The sequence below is a fragment of the Anomaloglossus baeobatrachus genome, chromosome 2 (assembly GCF_048569485.1).
Source record: "Anomaloglossus baeobatrachus isolate aAnoBae1 chromosome 2, aAnoBae1.hap1, whole genome shotgun sequence".
Lineage (NCBI taxonomy): Eukaryota > Metazoa > Chordata > Amphibia > Anura > Aromobatidae > Anomaloglossus > Anomaloglossus baeobatrachus.
Genome location: NC_134354.1, coordinates 508434334 through 508451565, shown reverse-complemented (window position 1 = coordinate 508451565; position 17232 = coordinate 508434334). Strand labels below are relative to the sequence as shown.

At 44.3% G+C, this 17232-nt stretch overlaps 1 protein-coding gene across 2 annotated transcripts in view; it reads right to left on the bottom strand.

The window, feature by feature from the left end:
- The window catches only part of FRMPD4 (FERM and PDZ domain containing 4), a 631692-nt gene that overhangs the window by 4869 nt on the left and 609591 nt on the right, over positions 1–17232 (bottom strand). For both annotated transcript variants that reach the window (XM_075336517.1, XM_075336515.1), the window contains exons 15-17: positions 13324–13459; positions 9563–10603; positions 8035–9285 (exon numbers count right to left, since the gene is read on the bottom strand). In XM_075336517.1, the coding sequence (XP_075192632.1) occupies positions 8035–9285; positions 9563–10603; positions 13324–13459 (2428 nt within the window). The remainder of the gene's footprint in view (positions 1–8034; positions 9286–9562; positions 10604–13323; positions 13460–17232) is intronic.

Below are 17232 nucleotides of genomic sequence, written 5' to 3'. Positions count from 1 at the left end.
TTTTTATTGATGGTGTTTATATGTTTTGGTTCAATAAAATTATTTAAGGTGTGCATATTTATGGTTCAAAACTTTTTTTTCTCATGTTTGGCCTTTCCTGTTTCAATTGCATCTTATGGCACCCTTGTCAATATTGTTGCTCTGCACCTGATCTCAGTCTTTCACGAAGTTTACAACTCATTGCAAAGTAGCTAAGCTTTTGGGATGTGGACGGCAGTGAAAAAATGATGAAAGGTTGCAATACAGGATAGTCTGGATGGTGGATAAGCAGTTCCAATGAAGTTTTAAAGAATTTCAAGCTGTCCTGCTGCTCGGGGTGCATCAGTGTCAGTGCAAACTATCTGTCGACATTTGAATGAAATCAAACGCTATGGCAGGAGACTCAGGAGGACCCCACTGCTGACACAGAGATATAAAAAATGCTAGAATACAGTTATGTATGGGAGTAATCCAAAATTGTTTTGGGATAGCATCTTGTGGACAAATGAGACCACGATAGAGCTTTTTAGTAAAGCACATCATTTTACTGTTTGCTGAAAATGGAATGAGGCCTACACGAACACAGTACCTACAGTCAACTATGGTGAAGGTTCAAGATGTTTTGAGGTTGTTTTGCTGCCTCTGACACTGGGTGCTTGACTGTGTGCAAGACATCATGAAATCCGAAGATTACGAAAGGATTTTACCCAGTGTCAGAAAGTTGGGTTTGCATCCTAGGTCATGGGTATTTCAGCAGGACAATGATCCTAAACATACTTCAAGATGTACCTAGAATTGGATGGAAAAAGCACTGGAGACTTCTGAAGTGGCCAGCAATGAGTTCATATCTAAATCCCATTGAACGTGGAGAGATCTTACTATTACTGTTGGGAAAAAACAGCCTTCAAATATGAGAGACCTGGAACAGTTTGCAAAAGAAGAGTGGTCTAAAATTCTAGTTGAGAGGTGTAAGAAGCTGATGATAGTTATAGGAAGCGGTTGATGGCAAAGGGTGTGCAACCAAATATTAAGTTGAGTGTGCCAGTATTTTTGTACAGCCCATCTTTTAAGTTTTGTGTGAAATTATGTTCAGGTTGCCTTTTTTCAGGTTTTTTTTGTGTTGTTACAATACACACAAAGGAAATAAACACAAAACAAACCAACAAAACAAAACGTGTAATTGCATTAATTTTCTGGGAGAAATACTTCATTTTCAGGAATTTATTTTAATGGTGCTAACTCTTTCGACCATGCCCGTGTATATATGTGTAATATATATATATATATATATATATATATATATATATATATATATATATATATATACAGTATATGTATGGCATTTGGATACATTACAAGAAATAGTCATTTGGATAAAATATAAGAAATATGGAAATATCATAAATATATGTGAAAGCTTTTGAGGAAGCAACACAAAGTAAATACCTCTGATCTGCAAACATGGTGCTACACTTCATGCCCGCTTCCGTTGTCTATAGCTATCTTACAATTAAGAGGTGCTTTTCACAAATTCAAATTTAAGCTTTATGACAGTTGAAAGGATATTGTGTATATGATGAAGTTCTATTTCTTTCTAGCAATTGTCATTCAGAACTATCAGCAGTAAATCACAGGACAAGACCCATTGTTTTACTGCTGCCATACAGGTTTTAAGTATGTAAAGTAATTTAAATAACGATACACTTATTATAAATTATGCTTTTTTTATTATTTTTAAAGATGTATCCATAATAGAAGAAAAGGGAAATGTTGATCTATGATGTTTAGACGTTTTTCTCTATAGCAATAATAAAAAAAATCATATATAAAGGGGAATTTCCACTGTGGAAAGGATTTATTCGCATCTTAAATGATCCAGTGTTTATTTTGGACCAGCCATAGCCTACAAAGTCTCCTGTATTTCATGTATAGTATCTATATTTCAAGATATTACTGACCATATAAGTTGTTGATGCACTAATTTATGAGATGTTGCAATTTACAAATGTCATTCAATGGCAATTCTAGTAAGCCCTTTAAGAAAAGAAATGCACCCTTAATATTACTGTGTAATACCAGGATCAGGGGCGTAACGATCGCGGTCGCAGAGGTCGCCACTGCGACCGGGCCCGCAGGGTTATAGGGGCCCGGCAGCCGCTCTGCAGAGCCGGCTGCCAGGCCCCTATGTGTAGTGCCACTATGTAGTGGCCGACTGCGCGACCGTTAGGGGGCCGGCCTGTGAGTCAGGGGGGCCCAGTGTCTGCAGGGGGGCAGAGGGGCCCCTGACCTGGAGAGGCCACCAGGCGTTCCTGACCTGCTGCAGAGGAGATGTGCTCCTGCACGGCAGACGGAAACCATCCCTACCAGGACCTGCGATGATGTCACGCCCATGTGACTGTGTGGGAGGAGACACAGGATGCCGGGGAGAAAGCAGGAGAAGATACTTCGAACACATGAGTGGTAATGAGAAAAGAGGGGACATGAGGGGAGGGGGCTGCAGGGTGAGTGGGATATGAGGGCTGCAGACTGTGACAGAAGCATGTGAAGGGTGCAGAGTGTTTGAGAGGGGTAAGTTGGGGTACGGGCAGGGTGAGATATGTGGGTCAGGGTGTGTGTGTGATATGGGGGTGCAGGCTGTATAGGGAGCAGGGTGTGTGACATATGGGGGCAGGGGCGTAACTACCGCAGTCACAGGGGTCAGAAGGAGCAGAGAGGTACTTGTTTTTTTATTTTGCTGGCTGCATGACACATATAGGCCCGGGGAAGCTGCCTGCATGATACATGGAGGCCCTGGTGGGGCTGGCTGGCAGGCTGCATTACACATAGAAGCCCTGGGGGCTGGCTGCATGACACATGTAGGCACTGGGGGGGCTGGCTGCATGACACATGGAGGCCCTGGGGGGGGGGCTGGCTGCATGACACATGGAGGCCCTGGGGGGGCTGGCTGCATGACACCTGGGGGGGGGGCTGGCTGCATGACACATGGAGGCCCTGGGGGGGCTGGCTGCATGACACCTGGGGGGGGCTGGCTGCATGACACCTGGGGGGGTCTAGCTGCATGACACATGGAGGCCCTGGTGGGGCTGGCTGGCAGGCTGCATTACACATAGAAGCCCTGGGGGCTGGCTGCATGACACATGTAGGCACTGGGGGGGCTGGCTGCATGACACATGGAGGCCCTGGGGGGGGGGCTGGCTGCATGACACATGGAGGCCCTGGGGGGGCTGGCTGCATGACACCTGGGGGGGGGCTGGCTGCATGACACATGGAGGCCCTGGGGGGGCTGGCTGCATGACACCTGGGGGGGGCTGGCTGCATGACACCTGGGGGGGTCTAGCTGCATGACACATGGAGGTCCTGGGGGCTGGCTGCATGACACATGGAGGCCCTGGGGGGGCTGGCTGCATGACACATGGAGGCTCTGGGGGGGCTGGCTGCATGACACCTGGGGGGGGCTGGCTGCATGACACATGTAGGCCCTGGGGGGGGGCTGGCTGCATGACACATGGAGGCCCTGGTGGGGCTGGCTGCATGACACATGGAGGCTCTGGGGGGGCTGGCTGCATGACACCTGGGGGGGCTGGCTGCATGACACATGGAGGCCCTGGGGGGGCTGGCTGCATGACACATGGAGGCCCTGGGGGGTTGGCTGCATGACACATGGAGGCCCTGGGAGGGCTGGCTGCATGACACCTGGGGGGTGCTGGCTGCATGACACATGGAGGCCCTGGGGGGGCTGGCTGCATGACACATGGAGGCCCTGGGGGGGGCTGGCTGCATGACACATGGAGGTCCTGGGGGCTGGCTGCATGACACATGGAGGCCCTGGGGGGGCTGGCTGCATGACACATGGAGGCCCTGGGGGCTGGCTGCATGACACATGGAGGCCCTGGGGGGGATGGCTGCATGACACATGGAGGCCCTGGGAGGGCTGGCTGCATGACACATGGAGGCCCTGGGGGGGATGGCTGCATGACACATGGAGGCCCTGGGGGGGATGGCTGCATGACACATGGAGGCCCTGGGGGGGCTGGCTGCATGACACATGGAGGCCCTGGGGGGGCTGGCTGCATGACACATGGAGGCCCGGCTGCATGACACATGGAGGTCCTGGGGAAGCTGGCTGCATGACACATGGAGGCCCTGGGGGGGCTGGCTGCATGACACCTGGGGGGGGGGGCTGGCTGCATGACACATGGAGACCCTGGGGGGGCTGGCTGCATGACACATAGAGGCCCTGGGGGGGGCTGGCTGCATGACACATATAGGCCCTGGGGGGGCTGGCTGCATGACGCATAGAGGCCCTGGGGGGGCTGGCTGCATGACACATATAGGCCCGGGGGAAGCTGGCTGCATTACACATGGAGGCCCTGGTGGGGCTGGCTGCATGACACCTGGTGGGGCTGGCTGCATGACACATGGAGGCCCTGGTGGGACTGGCTGCATAATACATGGAGGCCTGGGGGTGCTGGCTGCATGATACATGGAGGTCTATGGGACTGCATAATAAACATGAAGGACACCTTATACATAGACTATAGCAGCGCATTATACATGGAGGTCTATGGGGCTGCATTATAATACATATAGGACTATGGGGGCTACATTATAATTTATGGAGGACTATGGAGGCTACCTTACACATGGTCTGTGGGGGTGCATTATAAAGCATGGGGGACTGTGGTGCAGTATAAAATATGGAGAACTATGGGAAATGCATTATAATACATGGAGGACTATGGGGGTGCATTCTAATATATAAAGGGTTATGTGGGACCCCTTATACTATATGGAAGGCTATGTGGGGGCCATTATAGTATTTGGAGAACTATATATGAGGGAGGAAAAAGATACAAGTATGGGATGGGAATGTTTTGTGCTGAGGGAAAAGGGCTCTTTCCCATGCTCTGCTATACATCTCTCAGCACCCAGCTTTCCCATGCTCTGCTATACATCTCTCAGGACCCAGCTTTCCCATGCTCTGCTATACATCTCTCAGCACCCAGCTTTCCCATGCTCTGCTATACATCTCTCAGCACCCAGCTTTCCCATGCTCTGCTATACATCTCTCAGCACCCAGCTTTCCCATGCTCTGCTATACATCTCTCAGCACCCAGCTTTCCCATGCTCTGCTATACATCTCTCAGCACCCAGCTTTCCCATGCTCTGCTATACATCTCTCAGCACCCAGCTTTCCCATGCTCTGCTATACATCTCTCAGCACCCAGCTTTCCCATGCTCTGCTATACATCTCTCAGCACCCAGCTTTCCCATGCTCTGATATGGGAAAGCTGGGTGCTGAGGGAAAGATGTATGACAGAGCATGGGAAAGCAGGGTGCTGATAGAGGGATTTTAGATCATGGGAAACCTGGGTGCTGTGGGTAAAAGCCAAGTGTCAGCATCATTATCCCGTACCCTAAGTGTTGTGTACATGGAGGGGGGCCCCGGTCCAAAGTTTGCACCAGGGCCCATCAAACTCTAGTTACGCCACTGACCAGGATCATTGTATGTACAGCAATATGGTATATGACTGTGCCATATAAGCAAAGCATAATAAATAATAGTAATCAGATGTCAATATACAAAAATAATGTACAGTATTGTGCAGGTAAGGGTTGTTTTTGCTTGGATAGGTAAACTGCCCATAGCAAGGGACAAAACTGATAAGCACTTGCCTGCTTTCATTTTTATGTAAGAATGATCATAAATTGTTCTCTCAATTATTTACTCACTTTTGCTATTGTTGCCAGCACATCCACTGTTTATACGAGGCGATGTGCTGCCAACCAACAATATTTTTCATGTCCTCATAAAAGCAAACAGCAATTGAGTATTTTGATCAAAAGCATGTTTAGCCTGAGTAATAATGGGCAATAAAAGCTTGTACTGGCGATTGTGCCCTATATAAAAGGTTATTAATTTAGGCTAACAATAAAGGTACCATCACACATAACGAGATCGCTAGCGAGATCGCAGCTGAGGCACGGTTTCCGTGACGCAGTAGCGATCCTGTTAGCGATCTTGTTATGTGTGACACCTACCAGCGATCAGGCCCCTGCTGTGAGATCTCTAATCATTGCAGAATGTTCCAGGCCATTTTCTTCAAAGGCGGTGGCCTGCTGGGCAGGACACATTGCTGTATTTGACACTGTGAGACAGGGCCACAGTGACTTCTGAGATCGTTATACAGGTCGCTACTGCGACCTGTATTGTTCCTGCATTGCTGGTAAGATCTGACTGTGTGACATCTCACCTGCGACCTCCCAGCGACTTACCTGCGATCCCAATCAGGTCGCATCGTTTTCGGGATCGCTGGTAAGTCGTTGTGTGTGATTGGGCCTTAAGAATAGTTGACTTGTTAACTAGGGTGTTTAACCCCATTAAATACTTTTAAAACAGCTTGCAATGGTTCAAAATAACTAAAGGAGGGATACAAACCTTAGCAATTCCATGCCGCTATTGTGACAACACTTCTGTGGTCCTTTGATGGTCTCTGTTCACCCACCCAGTGTGATGGCTACTCCAGGGATCTCAGTGTCATAATGTCAGTACTACAACCACATTATCACCGGAACCAGATAATCAGAGTATGATTTAGGACCAGGGAAATGTTGGCCTGGAAGTGGCAAGTGATTTTGCAACTCTGTAAGCTGTTTTTAATACAAATTATGGGGTTGATATGGGGTTGGCACTGCTTGTTACTCAATTTAGCATTAGTGTGCTCGGGTACTTGTGGAGCTCATTCGAATGTCACAGGTGCTCAGATATTTCATCCGTGAAACAATGACCACAACACACAGGTTTGCTTCACTTCATGATGTGTGCAGGCCCCCACGAGGAGGCAGGCAGAGTCTCTGAATGGCTGTCCTGGGGGATAAAATAACGTTTTCGGACGTAGTGTAACGCAAAAAAGAATAAACCCGCACTCGCACAGACCAGAAATGCTCTGTTTATGGCTGGTTGACCTGATCAGGCCAGTCATTGACTTTCCATAATGCGCAATACTCGCGTCGAGCTTGTCTGATTGTATGACCAGCTCAAATTGAGTATTAAGCATTTGAGCATTTTAGTGCTCACCCATCACTTTTACCTAACACAAATTAGAATATATAGATTTTCAATACAAGATAGAAAAAAATAATCTACAAAACAAGCTTTTTTTACATTGGTGACTACTGGTGGAAGCCTCTTAGGGCTTAACCCATGGTCATTAATCTGAGCACAAAGTGTAGATAGCGGTAGAAATTCAAGTGAAAACAAACAAGCCTTTTATTTTTTTTATTCACTGCTCCAGTGATTTAGCTTCTTTGAGCCTTCAATTATGCTTGAGAAAGGCACAAAAGCTGAAATGATGCAGAGGTGAATAAAGAAAAAGTTGCTTCTTCACTGGTATTTAAGTCTCCATCTACATTTTGCGTATTTCGGTGCAAAATATTAAAAAGAAAAACTCAGGTGCAGTGTGAACCTGAGAATCTGAAGAGCGGTGATGTCACTCATAGGAAGTCCAGAACGGCACTGGATACTGCAGAAACAATGGTGTATGAGTATATTAACACTCACACTACAGTACATATACATATACACATGTTTAGGGGGAAAAAATGTAATGGGAGGGCTTCTCTAAATAAGTTATCAAGTTTTGACCTATTATGCCTTTTTTAAATACCCTAATACTATAGTTTTCCAAGATAACTGACCCCACCTTGAGCATATTAGTGCCATACGGTTCATACTGTGACATGACACCAATACAGTAAAATATGATACAATTGCTAAGCTGTCTTAGATCACTGGAACAAACTTTTAGACTGAACCCTACATAGTAATTATGTGGATTGACCTTTTTATAAAGTTTGGAAACATTTATAGTGCCAATGAACATAAAATTTAAATATTGTCCCAATTAAAGTACCAATAGAAATGTGTGCAATTTGGGAATAGATGGTGTTCGAAGCTATAGCAGTTAAGCACGCAATTTACATCTGGACAAGTGACTACATAAGGTACATCATATTCTGTGGAATGCAACCAGTGGAAAACATAAAGTGATGTACCTGTGGTTTCTTTAATTTTAGATATCCGATGACATCCCTCTCTCAAGGTTCCAAACAATGGGTCGGTGCTTACTGTTGTATGTGCAACTGGCACATTCAGCCTGTGACACGCGGCATCGCCTTGCGGGTGCAGTTCAGGATATGTTGCACTATGATTTGGAAGTATTAATTGTCTTTCCTCAGGGGTCATATAATTCCCACTCTTTATTGATGCGTCAGAGAGAATATGTTTACCATCTGAAGTACACAAAGGAGATTCTACAGGAGTAGCACATGAACTGCTACCAGTACTACAACCTGCATCCACCGAAGAACACTGGGAACTTTGCAGAGAAAAATGTCCTTCACTTTGAAACGACGACATGTTCTTGGTGATGTGGTACTCACAGATCCGATTTATGCTCGGATCCGCATCTGCTATCTTAGAAATGTGCTCAGTAGATATACCATCAGCTTCAGAGTCGCCCAGTTCTTTGGAAGAAGAAATAAAAGCGTTGGAAATAAATATATCCTCATGTTCTGAAAGAGAGGTTTCCATACTTGGGTCATCCTTAGCATCGGTTTCATTTTTTCCAACCCCAGAAAGCCTTGGCAATGTCTTTACGTATGCTGAACCAGCTGGCAGTTTCTCTATTGCTCCCTTGTCTGTGGTGTTATACCATCGTTGATTGTCTTTCCGAAATGCAGTTCTCTCCAAATTAAAATTACTCAGGAGCTGACAGTCTTTAGAAGGGAGCGTTTCAAACTTAGATTTTAGGTCACTGTCATTTTCCGTTCTCTTACCTACTTGCTTTTTGACTGTAACGTTTACATCAAAATGTGTTTTTAAATCTGCGTCTAGTTTATTTTTTCTTTTACAAGCATACACCAAAGAACCCATTTGCATCTTGGTAAAGTATTCAGTAACAGATTTTGTCTCCATGGTTTCTGGTTCCATCTCTATGTCATCAGAATGAAGTATCTGCTTTGAAGGCACAGCTTTTGACTGGATTTCCACAGCCTGCCGATTTGCTAAGGAAGAAGTAGACTTCAGAGACATAGATCCAGATTGATTCTTAGTTACGGAAATCTCTATCTGATCTGGCATCAGATTTTGGTACCCATCATTGTTGGACAATATTGCACGTACAGGATTTTCTATTTGCTTCTGCGCGGATGCTAGTTCACTACTCTCTGTCATTTCTGAGGAATTGGTTTCATTTCCAGAATCTGAAGATGATTCAGGACTATATGCTCTTAATATTGTTACACCTAAGAGAGAGAAAAGAAAGTTAATAAAAAATGAATAAACTGAATATTTTTAATATCTGCTCTGTGTCACACCATATAACCATACCTTTTTAAATCAACATGAGTGTTTCATATAAAATGTAAAAAAAAAATAAAATGGTGGGTCCAATGGGTAAAAGGAAAAGATGGTTTGATTATGAGGAACTGTAACACAAATATAAAAATAATGTGATGGTTTAAAGGGATGATAGGATGGATTTTGTACACTAATGAATGAAAGTCACAATGGTGAATGAACCTGAGGTGTCATCTGCTTGGCTGTCTTCTGACACAGCCAATTCTTGCATTGCTTGAAGATTTGAAACCACAGATTCTTCAAGGATTGTCTCACATTTTTCATCTGCACTTGTCGGTACGGCATCAATAAGCGACACCGGGATGTCATCATTCGACGTACTGACAAGTGAAGCAGACTGATTTGGACAGTCTTCTTCATCAGAGCTGTCTCTAAATCCAGGAGGAGGGGCAGCAATGGCCATGTTTAAGGAATGCAACAAGAAGTCATCTTCATTGTCATCTCCTTCAGGTGGGGGAAGTGAGGTTAAGTCTATGATGTCATCACTGGAACCTGACATACTAAGGATATTTGTTCTGGTGTCCTCTGGCACCATTATATCTTCTTCACAACTAGCCTCATCTTCATCTTCAACATCATCAGTATTTTCAGAATAACAAATATCATGTAACAGTGGTTCTTCAATTCCTTCTGCAGCTCCAAACATTTTACTTTCAGATATATTTGCATAAACAGCATTAGCAGCAAAATGGATGCTTTCCGCATCTGATGTCAAGTCTAGGTCTTTAATGTCGTTGGCATTATTTAAGTAAATTACATTTTGTTTATCCAAAATTTCAGGACTTTCATCCAACAATCTTTCGTAGCCAAGTGTCTGTGGGTTTATGGTGTCAAGGTTATGATCACCAAATATGAAAGACACTTTTGCACTCCTTGGAGAGTCTTGTGCTGTGTTAGCGTGTTCCAGTCCAGACAGAGACAGCAATGCCGGCTGGCTTACACTGAGGCTATTTTCTAAATCTATATGGTCACATTGTTTGGTTAGTTGCTGATCAAGTTCCCCTGAATTAAATGTAGTCTCTATGTACAAACTTCGGTGGTCTTTATGACATAGTTGACTTTCTGAAACCTCAATGTTTCCTTGTTTCAAGTCTGTGAATATTTGTTGAGCTTCCTGATTTTCTTCATATGTAAAGATAGCTGATTTTGGTAAATAATTCCAATCACAGTCATGATAATTTATTTTACTGCGGATTTCATTTCCTAAATAAAGCAAAATATAAAAATACAATTTTAATTATGATATCTTGATTACAAAATATACATAAGTATATAATATTCACTTAAAGAAAACCTGTCAGGTTGCCAAAGCTTCAGTAATAGCTCCTGGTACAACTTAGATGAGTTCAGCTTCCCAATAATGTCTCCAACCCCTGAGTAGTAACTGTTGTTATCGAAAAGAAGAAACTTTTAATATAACTCTCAGTATATGTGTGCCACCCCAGCAGCGGATCGAACCCTTCGGATCCGGGGGGTGGTGTCCGTTCGTGGCTCGAGGGTTTCCGGACCTGGGGGCTTAGGGGCCACACTCAAATGTAAAAAGTGGTATTTACAGGGGATTTGGTATATTTTGTGATGCCACACGTAGTGTACGGTAATTAGGAGTACCGCTGCTGCCATTGGGAGTACCTGGGGTGATGGAGTGAGGCAGCTAGGTGACTTTGCCCTCCACAGGTAGGGACAGGCCGTGGGACTCTGTTGGGTAAGATGCGGGGACGCAGTGCAGGGGTCAGTCGGGTACTCACTCAGCAATGAAGCAGACGCTGACAACAGGGTAAACCAAGTTTCTGAACGCCATTGCCTCTCGAGGGGAGCTCATCCGGGTCCCGTCCCCTACAGTGCTGTTGGTGGTCTGTAACCTGCCTCCTGGCACTAAGTTTTAGATTGTTCGTTGTGGTCCGGTAGCTTGGAGCTATCCGGGCCCCGCTCCCCACTGTGGCTAAGTGAAGGAGCCTGCTCTCAGGAGCTCACCCTTGGGATTTCAATGGGCTGCTTGCTAGGAAAGCCCTATCCCCCTTGTTGTGCTAGTGCCCACAATCTCTGAGCTGGTGGGAACAGTCCATAAAGGCCCCATTCTCCTCAGGTTAATTGTCGGGTTGCCTGAAGCTTCTCCCCGACCTAGGGTCTGTGTACCCCATCATGCCTTCGGTCCCGGACTAGTGATAGGACCCGGCTGCCGGCCGTCCTCCTTGACGGGTTCCAGGCACTTAGCCTCAATCCCCTGCGACCGGGGGTCCGACTCATCTAGGTCCAGGCCACCGTCTGCGACCTAGTTTTCCTCTCCCCTGGGAGCTCCAACTCCCAGCTTCCTCAGAGATCCTCACAGCTCGAGGGTTACTACTCAACTGACTGACCTTGACACCTCCCACCTCCCTGTCTGACCCCTAGGTGGGCAGCCCTATTCCTGCTTAAACATCCTACTGGTGGGCCTGACAGGTGTGGTTCAAAGTGTATCTAGGATTTGTGAATGCTGATGGAGGCAGCACTGCAGGATAGAGACCCAGAACCATGGGGAGGTTGAATACTGCACGGGTAGGGCAGTTTGTGCAGTACCCTGTGATGACCTGAATAGTCCAGGGGCGTCACATATGCAAATGAACATGACTAGTCCAGTGGGGGCTTTTTTATGGAGAGAGGTTCAGCTTTACATACTTTAATGACGCCCACGTAAGTTTGATTGGCAACCTCCTGGCTCACTGCATTTTCTCTTCTGAGCCCAGAAAGGAAGGATATTGTGTGTATTTGTGAGAGACTTCATGCACAAAAGAGAAGGTACATTGGCGATGTCAGTCACTCCAAGATGGAGGGATTACAGCATATAGAGCAGGAGGAATGAGGGAAAGGATAAAACTGAGTTTTATAAGGCCTAGCATAGTCAAAGACAGACACGCACCCAATATTTTATATAGTTATTTATTAGAAAATTTAATAAATAGGGGCACTGTCATGTAGATAAAGGCATAGAATACTGACAATGGTTTGGAAAGCAGAAGAGTAAGAGAAGTCCCATACTAGGACCTCAACAGCATCATATTGTATAAAACAGTATTGGTTCCAACTTTAAAGTATATAGTAAATGGCCCAAACAGTAATGAAAAAAAGGGGGCCCGACAGGGCAATACAATAAAAGGGACATGTATCATTATTCAAAGCTGGAACAGTGCTTACCCATATATGGTGCCAATATGAACGCCGTGTCAGTGGTCCAGGTAGTGGAAGGGGAAGCCCCGACGCGTTTTGCAAAAAAAGCTTCCTCGGGGGGCAGTGTGTAAATTTTCTAATAAATAACTATATAAAATATTGGGTGCGTGTCTGTCTTTGACTATGCTAGGCCTTATAAAACTCAGTTTTTTCCTTTCCCTCATTCATCTTGTTATATTGAGTGGCCGTTTATATTTGATTGGAATCCCATCTGGTATCCCTTTTAACTATTCATATAGAGCAGGAGGGATTACAGCATGTAGAGCAGGAAGAATTACAGCATGTAGACCAGGACTGCTTTCACTGAAGGGATGGCCAACTGGACTGGTCAGGGGCATTTGCAATGGCTTAGTAGGGCATTAAAACTTTATTTTTCCAATTATAATAACTAATGTCTTAAATAATAACTAAACTTTGAACAAGCTTCTTAAAATTTGGCAGATATTTTAATTGCCTGCAAATAAGTGGGTGTCGGAGTCCTGAAACCCCATCGGTCACTCAATAGGTCCCTAACAGTACACAACTCAGCAGACAAGAGCATAATGGGCATGCATAATTGAAAAAAAAAAACATGGTCAAATTTCAATTATTCTAAGTACCAGAGACATTATTGAGAAGCTGTATAAATGATTCTGGGGGCTCTTTCTCAGGTTTTTGGGACCTGACAGGCTTACTTTATAATAGAAAGTACAAACTCTTTGAATCCTTATTCGGTGTGTTACCTGATTCTCGATTGGCTGTGTTTTTATTTGCAACATTAAAAATTGACCGTCTTGAATCAACTAGTAGTCGGTAATAACCTGCTGTTAAGCAGGTGAGATTCATGGCATCAGACGATTCCATAAGCAGTGTGATAGGCTGCAAAAATCACAAATATAATAAGATAAAGAACATAGATTACAAAATCATTATCTACATTAATGCCTTAGCTCTGATACTATCAAAGCAAAACAAACTAATGTATGTTAATTGCAGTCTACTTTAGTCCAAATATATTAACTCATGCTGATACTTCCCTCTACTGACCTACAGGGTATGTGCACACAACCTCTTTTAGATGTGTGCACATACCCGGTTTTCATCAGTTTGTGACTTGCCAGCCTACTCCAATGTTTCATGGAGCAAGCCAGAGGTCACAACTCAATACAAGTCTATGATAGCCTCATTCTGGCTCTCATAGACTTGTATTGATAGTTTGTGAATGAAATGCTAACTTCCAGCCAGTCAGAAGATACAATCACAAGATGGCACTGTAGGCCCGGAGGAACATCAAAAAAGAAAGAAAACGCAGAAGGGAAAGGATAAAACCAGGGGCAGGGGACTTAGCCTTAAAGCAGCACTCCAGAAGTGGAAAAAAAGTGCTGTACTGGTGTTTTAAGAGGTTAAAAGAAGCTTAAAAGTCTAAACATATCACATCAGAACAAGTAATTTTTACATTGCAGTGTGTATATTAATTTATTTAGTGCTTTGTGGTTTTGGCTGTAAAGTTTTAAAGAGTTTTCTGAGGAGATAAAAGTATTTTAATGGACATGTTTTCATAAACTAAAAAGCTAACATACATAGTGTTGTTAGAAATCCTGACAGTACCTGCTATTGAATGTGACAGTGGATCTGCTCTTTGGTGCTCCCCATCCCTTCTGGGATTTTACATCACAGATCAATGGGCATGACCTGCTTCTGGCTTCTAGTAACAGCCAGCCCTTCCTATGCAGTCTGAGATCAGGAACCCTGGCTATCCTTTGCTAAGCTACAGCCATTCAGTCAGGACTCTGTCTGTCCTCACCCTCCCCTCTCCACTCTACATCCATGCCTGCTTATTTTACAGCTTCTAAATTACAGTCTTAGCTCCCTTCACACTCCTGGACAAGTCTTAAAGAAGCTGCAAATATAGGCTGTGGCCAACTGCAGAACAAGCCATAAGAGTCCATAATGTGTACTGTTGTGTGTTTGGGAGGCGGCAAAGGCAGAGCGCTGATCCACAGATAATGCACATAATGCACTGCCATGGCTTATGCTGTTTAGCACTCTGCCTCGATCCTCTGCATTACACATGATCATGGCTTACGGTATATCCCTTTAGCTTGGGTATTTTTATAGTAAAATATCCTATTAAATCAACCAGTAGACTTAAGGCCGCTTTATATGCTGCGACATCGCTAGTGACGCTGTCGTGCCCCCTGTCGTGTGTGTGTCACAGGCAAATCGCTGCCCGTGGCGAGCAATATCGCTAGTACGCGTCACACTCACATACCTTCCTAATGACGTTGCTGTGGCCGCCGAACAAACTTTTTTTTAAGGGGGAGATTCGTGCGGTGTCACAGTGACGTCACACAGCGGGCCACCAACAGAAGCGGAAGGGTGGAGACCAGCCGCATTAACGTCACTCCCACCTCGTTGCCGGAGAAAGCAGGAACACTGTTGTTCGTCGTTCCTGGGGTGTCACACGTAGCCATGTGTGCTGCCTCAGGAATGACGAACAACCTGTGTCCTAAAAGATCAACGATTTTTTGGAAAGGAATGACGTGTCAACAATCAACGATTTGTGCCGCTTTTTGGATGGTTAGCGGTCACTCGTAGGTGTCACACACAATAACAAGGCTGGATGTGTGTCACGAATTCCGTGACCCCAGCGATATCTCATTAGCGCTGTCGTTGCATGTAACGGGGCCTTTACTATTAATGTGGTACAGTATTTATGGAGCATAATGGAAAAAGGGACCTTTTTTATTTTGTCCATATAATAAACTACAAATAACACATTTAGTTGGTTATTTGGCCCTTAATTGATATTTCATACTTAGACCTTAGTAAAGCCATAGAGCCATCATATTTTGGATTTTACTGATACCTTGATGATAATATTTTTTTTACCATTTACAGTGGATGTCTGATTTCTGTGTCTTTTTTGTTACTTTTTCAAAATGCAAAAAAACCCCAAACAACAACATCTGAATTTAGAAATAAGGCAAATGTAACTAGTGTTGTTATTAAAATTGAGTTTTTTGATCAACCTATAATTTTTTTACTGTATATGGGTAAAGGTATTGGCACACCTACACCTTAAATCACTTTACACCTACAGGAGTTTTTATGACATCTTGTTCTAAATACATATGCTTTAATTTGGTGTTAATCCCCCCTCCTATGTAGCTAAAGTAGTTTGCACTCATTTGGGAAGGCTTTCCACAAAATTTTAGTGTGTCTTCTGTCTCTCAGAACAGTAGTTGTGAGGTCAGACTTAATATTGGAGCAGAGGACCTGGCTCATACTCTTTATTCTAAATTAACCCATAAGGATTCAATAGGGTTGAGTTCAGGGCTCTGTGCTGGTGAGTTAAACTCTTCAACAATAAACTCAACGACTCATGTCTTTTTGAGCCTTGCTTGGACAGTTATTCTGGAATAGAAAAGTGTCTTCCCCAAAATGTTCACACAAGTAGTAAGCACTAAAGTATTCAAAATACCTTGGTATACTGAAGAATAGTTATCTGGGAGAGTTGTCTGGGACTATTAGTTTTGCTATGGGTCGAAACACTTATGAGCCAGTTGTCAAGTGCAATAAGGGAATGACCAATAATCGGGGCTCTTAAACTGGTCCTCAGGCCAGGGGGGCCCTAGCCGTCTCTTATCCCAGAGGTACTTCTGATGGTGAAGAGGTCCAACCTAGACCTGTTCCCGGCCAGCCCCGATCTAATACCCCCTCTCCTCCACCCCCGGGGAGGGCCATGAGAGGAGTTATTAATCCCACCCAAAAATACAGACAGGGAAAAAAAACAAAACTCAAACTTAGTGCAAGCATACACAGAGGTATTGAAGATACATGCTCAGGAGGAAATAAAGAACAGGGAGGAAATAAACAGACAACGAAAATAATTCCACAACACATCAAATAACACACAGACGATAAAACAGCAACTGGAACACCACAGCACAAGAACCGGTATCGCTACAAACTATAATTGGCATGGCAGGATTAAATTCACCATTTTAAAAAGGGCAGGGAGTAGGTGTGATAGATCACGCACAACATGTAATTCCAGAGACAACCACCAGTCTAGCAGAACTTAACTCTTGCAATCCTGAACCAAAGGTAACACAGCTTGGTCAATGCCCGAGCCTGTTTGAGAAACTCAGAAGCCTAACAAGACATAGTGAGTATAGTGTCAGACTCTCCTGTGTGAACATGGTGAGTTGCCGCCCTGATACTTGGTGAGTTCTGAGCAAGACAACATGTGACACCAGTAGTTGCTAAGTACTTGCCTGTTTTGCCATGCAAAAATCTCTCTTAGATTAGAATGGTCACAAAAGAGCAGAACAGAAGGATCTGCTCTGTCAATGAGACACCACAAGAAGCAAAGGAACTACTGCCAAGAGAGGTGCATAATCCTTCTCACAAAGGAGAGATCATCTCATGGCAGAGCAGACAGGTAGTTAGCAAAAACTTGTCTATAGATGTTTAGCCTCACAGAGAAAAAAAAGTTAATCCCTTTAAGATTTCCATGCACTGGAACTAAGTGGCCTGATAAAACTGTGTTTAGCCCGGTTTAACATAATTAGCAAAAAATAAAATACATAAAAAAAAGAGCTTGAAGTAGCCTCTAGTTTTGATAACCACCCAAGATATATTATCAG